The following is a 5,570-nucleotide window of genomic DNA, read 5'->3' on the forward strand; positions in this document are numbered from 1 at the left end:
CTAGCCCTTCGAGCCTGCCCCGCCATTCAATAAGATCATGGCTGATCTGTCGTGGCTCAGTTCCACATTCCCGCCCTCTCCCCATAACCCTTAATCCCCTCTCTTATCAAAAACCCATCAACCCGCGTCTTAAAAATATTTAGCGAGGCAGCCTCCACCACTTCAACGGGCAGAGAATTCCAGAGATTCACCACCCTTTGAGTGAAGAAGTTCCTCCTCAACTCCGTTCTAAACCGCCTCCCCTTTATCTTGAGGCTGTGCCCCCTAGTCCTACTGTCCTTTCTGAGCGGGAAGAGTCTCTCCACCTCTATCCTATCCATCCCATTCATCATCTTATACGTCTCAATGAGATCTCCCCTCATTCTTCTAAACTCTAACGAGTACAAGCCTAGTTTATTCAGCCTCTCCTCATAGCTCAACCCCTCAACTCCAGCATCATCCTAGTAAACCTCCTCTGCACTCCCTCCAAGGCCAAAATATCCTTGCGTAAGTGCGGCGCCCAAAACTGCACACAGTACTCCAGCTGCGGCCTCACCAATGCCCTATACAGCCGCAGCAAGTTCTTTCCCTCCCTCTCTGACAATGTTAACTTCTGCTAACATGTACTTCTACTGGTCACTGCAGTGCTGCTTTTCAGATGAGGCATTAAACTGAGTCCCTGTCTTCCCTCTCAGGCAGACGTGAAAGATCCCATGGCCACACTTTGAAGAGGAGTAGAGGGATGGTCTTCAGTCAACATTTATCTTTCATCTAACACTTGAAACAAAATAATGGTCATTATTTCATTGCCCTTTATGGGATCTTGCTGTGTGCAAATTGACTGCCCGTTTGCTACATTACAATTGTGACTACACTTCGGAAGTATTTAATTGACCGTAAAGCACTTTGGGACATCTTGTCACGAAAGGTGCTACCTGAGTGCAATTCCTGTCTCTGTTTCCGTGGGTTCCGACGCATATCCTCGCCGAACAAAACCTGTCAATGTCAGTTGTGAAATCACCCCCGGATTTAATAGTTTTGCGAGGGAGAAAGTTCCAGCTGTCCACTGCTCTGTGCGTGAAGAAATGCCCAACCCATTTGTCGCTCCCCTTACAGATGCCTCAGCTCAGATCACTTAACTGAGCAGAGTGTGGGACCTCCAAGTCTGTGTGTTTTACTGCCACACCACACAGTCATAAGAACATAAGAAATAGGAGCAGGAGTAGGCCATCTAGCCCTTCGAGCCTGCCCCGCCATTCAATAAGATCATGGCTGATCTGTCGCTGCTCAGTTCCACATTCCCGCCCTCTCCCCATAACCCTTAATCCCCTCGCTTATCAAAAACCCATCAACCCGCGTCTTAAATATATTTAGCGAGGCAGCCTCCACCACTTCAACGGGCAGAGAATTCCAGAGATTCACCACCCTTTGAGTGAAGAAGTTCCTCCTCAACTCCGTTCTAAACCGCCCCCCCTTTATCTTGAAGCTGTGCCCCCTAGTCCTATTGTCTTTTTTGAGCGGGAAGAGTCTCTCCACCTCTATCCTATCCATCCCATTCATCATCTTATACGTCTCAATGAGATCTCCCCTCATTCTTCTAAACTCTAACGAGTACAAGCCCAGTTTATTCAGCCTCTCCTCATAGCTCAACCCCCTCAACTCCGGTATCAGCCTAGTAAACCTCCTCTGCACTCCCTCCAAGGCCAAAATATCTTTGCGCAGGTGCGGCGCCCAAAACTGCACACAGTACTCCAGCTGCGGCCTCACCAATGCCCTATACAGTCAAGATACTTGTTCAGGCTTTAGGGATTGGGGCAGGTGGGCAGCAACCAGTGCCTCTTAAAGAAAAAGCCAAACGGCTACTGAAAATAACCAAACATAAGACAAAGGGATAAATAGTTGACGAAAAACAGCAGAGACTGGGGAAAAGCTTATTTTCTCCACATCTGGAAGCAGTGACTCAGGCAAGCATTGGTTCCTCTGCTCTGTTGTGTATTTTGTTGTGCAGGACTAGATGGTGAGTATTGGAGAGCTAGTCAATTGAATGGGTGTCACAACTGTGTTTGAGCCTGTTATTCAGTTACAGTTTGCTGGTTACCTATTGCCCAGGGGACACTCGTTCCACTTCACTTATGAGGTGGAGAGGCTCTTCCCACTCAGAAAGGATAGCAGGACTAGGGGGCACAGCCTCAAGATAAAGGGGGGGGCGGTTAGAACGGAGTTGAGGAGGAACTTCTTCACTCAAAGGGTGGTGAATCTCTGGAATTCTCTGCCCGTTGAAGTGGTGGAGGCTACTTCACTAGATATATTTAAGAAGCGGGTTGATGGGTTTTTGATAAGAGAGGGGATTAAGGGTTATGGGGAGAGGGCGGGAATGTGGAACTGAGCAGCGACAGATCAGCCATGATCTTATTGAATGGCGGGGCAGGCTCGAGGGGCTAGATGGCCTACTCCTGCTCCTATTTCTTATGTTCACTCAAAGGATGGTGAATCTCTGCCGGTTGAAGTGGTGGAGGCTGCCTCGTGGAGGCTGCCTCGCTGAATATATTTAAGTCACGGGTAGATAGGTTTCTGATAGACAGGGGAATTAAGGGGAGAAAGCGGGAAAGTGGAACTGATCCACTTCAGATCAGCCATGATCTTATTGAATGGCGGGGCGACTCCTGCTCCTATTTCTTACGTAGCAATGCTGCTGCTGTTAAAATCAGTGCAGAGTGAATCTGGGACTTCTCTGATTTATCTACCTTAGCACCAAACTAGCAGCTATCCCATTGCGGCAGCTCGCGAATACCATTCATCCAAAAACGTGTTGATTCAGTTTTACAAATGATTCTCGTTTCTGCAGATCCCACAAGGAGGACTTAGCCATGGCTACCCCCAACGACAGCTTCCAACCCGATGACAGTAACGAGTGTCACGGCGATCACTGCTTGTGTTGGGTCCCTCTGAATTACAAGGCGCTGGACATGTCAACATTTTTTTTCTACCTGTTCTTTTTTCTCGCAGGTCTGATAGAGAATATCATTGTCATTTGGATAAACTGGCAAATGAGGGGGTCCAGGAAAGAGAGCAACCTTTACATTTTTAACATGGCTGTGGCTGACATGTGTGCAGTTCTATTCATGCCACTGAGGATGACAGAGACTTTCTACAATTACCATTGGATTTTGGGCAACTTTCTGTGTAAACTTGATGCCTTCGTTTATTTCGTTACCCTGTACAGTAGCATCTTCTTCCTGGCCTGTTTTAGTGTCGATGGCTATGTCTCACTGCGATACCCAGCCCAAGCCCAGGGATCAAGAGACCGACAAATTCGCAGGATGGTGTGTGTGTGCATGTGGACTGTGGCCATGTTATTATCCATACCGCAATTTATATATAGTGAAACTTTAGGGACTGTGTATATTTACTGCCTCTCTGAAAACTTGCTATTTTTATACATTACAGAATCTCTTACTTTACTTTTTGGGTTCATTATTCCTTTGCCTATAATTATAGTGAGTAATGTTTTCACCGCGAGAGCTGTGAAAGATTCCAGTGACGCTGAGAGCATTAGAACCCGTAAAATAATATACGCCTACATCATAGCATTTTTGCTCTGCTGGTCACCGTTTTACATCATTGTATTGCTTTCCTTGTGCGACATGCTTTTAAACTGTATTGCGTTACAGGTCGTTTATTACTTCTACGACTTTGTGGATTGCCTCACCTTTTCCCACTGTATTATAAATCCCATTCTCTACAACTTTATACACAGAGATTTCAGGTATCACTTAACGGCCAATGTTGTCAAGTACATGCCCAGGCGATATGTCAAGGAGGATGACAATGTTTCCATTTCTTCAGATACCAGACACATTGTGGTCATTACATGATGTAGTCCTTTGACGGGGGGGGGGGGGGTGGGGGGGGGGGGGGGGGGGGGGGGGGGGGTGGGGGGGGGGGGGGGGGGGGGGTGGGGGGGGGTGGGGGTGGGGGGGGGGGGGGGGGGGGGGGTGGGTGGGGGGAGGAGAGAAACTGAGGGTGTTAGTGATTCAGTCAAAATTATCATCCAATTTTTTTTTCTTTCTGTTCCCAGTTATTGTTTCAGTGTCAGTAGAGAATCATTTGGGCATCTGATTGCTGTAAAGTATTAAATCGCTCTATTAAAAATATTTTGTTAGAAGTAGGATGCAAAACAAAGGGGAGAAGATGGCTTGGTGGCACAGGATGGTGGTTTACTAATGTAGGAACATTCAAGCTTTTATTTTATTACGTCTTGCACAGACTTCATAGAAAGTTCTCGGGACTGGACTTTAGATTTACCCATCCGCAAGCACCAAGAACAGCTCCTTCCCAAACCTTCGGTCTAGCAAAGTCTCATAACACAAATCATTCAACTGGAAATAAAAGCTTAAAAATAAGTTGTGTGGGGGCTTTGTGGTCATGGTTCGTGGGTTGAAAGTTGCCATTGGTTGGAAACCTCACTGAGCCGCTTTGTATCAGGATTCAGGCCCTCCATCACATTGTGTATTCCCAGTGATTCCAGAGAGGTGTCAAGACACTTGTCCATAGAGAGGAAGGGAGTATCAGAAGGAAAGCCCAACTGTGTTCCTCTTCCTAACTAGTTGTGGAATAATATGGATCTGGGTGGGCGGAAACAGAGAAGAGAATGAGGAAAAATATTGTTCTTGGGGGGAAAATGGCAAATTAGATCCATAACTTCATCGATGTATATGTTTACGAGAGGACACAGGTTTAAGGTGCTGGGGAGCAAGTACAGAGGAGATGTTAGGGGCAAGTTTTTCACTCAGAGGGTGGTGAGTGAGTGGAATCGGCTGCTGTCGGTGGTGGTAGAGGCGAACTCGCTGGGGTCTTTTAAAAGACTTCTGGATGAGTATTATGGGGTTTAATGGGATTGGGGGTTATAGATAGGTCTATGACTTGGTAGGTATTGATGTGATCAGCGCAACTTGTGGGCTGAAGGGCCTGTTTGTGCTGTAGTGTTCTATGTTTAAGAGTTGGTTTGGCTCAGTAATTGGCATTCTCATTGCCAAGTTTGAAGATGATGGGTTTATCCAGGATTTTCAATGCAATAACTTAGTATTGTGGTGAGAATATTACACAGTCAGAGCTGGATGAGGTGTTGAACACAGAGGCTCTTTGGTGAGGCCAGGCAGGTGTTAACAATGCAACTGAGGGAGGAGAGAGTTTTAAAGGAAGTCTGCCAGTGGCTTGGCTAATGTAACTGCCTCAACCAACGCTATCAAAATAAAGAAACTGATGTTGTGTTGCTTTTTGCTGTTTATGGAATGCTGCTGTGCGCAAAGTGGCTGCTGTATCTGCATACTGCATATCTGCATAAGTGACCATATTTTCAAAACTACTTCATTTGTAAGGGAAGTATTTTGAGAGAGATGTGATAAGGTGCTATATAAACACACAACTTCCTTCTCAAAATGCCCCCCTTGCGCCTCTCCACTTTGTTTTCCCTCCTTAAAACCAACCTCTTTGGCTAAGTCTTGGTGTTTGGTGTCATATGTTCAATTGCATTAAAAGCGCTGCATAACTAAGCGGCTGTTCACAAATTAGCCCATGACTGGGTTGGTAAA

The 5,570-nt window shown here is 46.4% G+C and overlaps 1 protein-coding gene across 1 annotated transcript; it reads left to right on the forward strand.

Annotated features, from left to right (window-relative positions):
- Window positions 1-2,846: 2,846 nt before the first annotated feature.
- Window positions 2,847-3,854, forward strand: LOC145362013 (atypical chemokine receptor 5-like). Its single transcript, XM_080218037.1, has one exon. The coding sequence runs from the start codon at window positions 2,847-2,849 to the stop codon at window positions 3,852-3,854; it is 1,008 nt and encodes a 335-aa protein (XP_080074163.1).
- Window positions 3,855-5,570: the final 1,716 nt, after the last annotated feature.

The sequence above is a fragment of the Carcharhinus amblyrhynchos genome, chromosome X (genome assembly GCF_965287045.1).
Source record: "Carcharhinus amblyrhynchos chromosome X, sCarAmb.v2.hapA, whole genome shotgun sequence".
NCBI classification, from domain to species: Eukaryota; Metazoa; Chordata; class Chondrichthyes; order Carcharhiniformes; family Carcharhinidae; genus Carcharhinus; species Carcharhinus amblyrhynchos.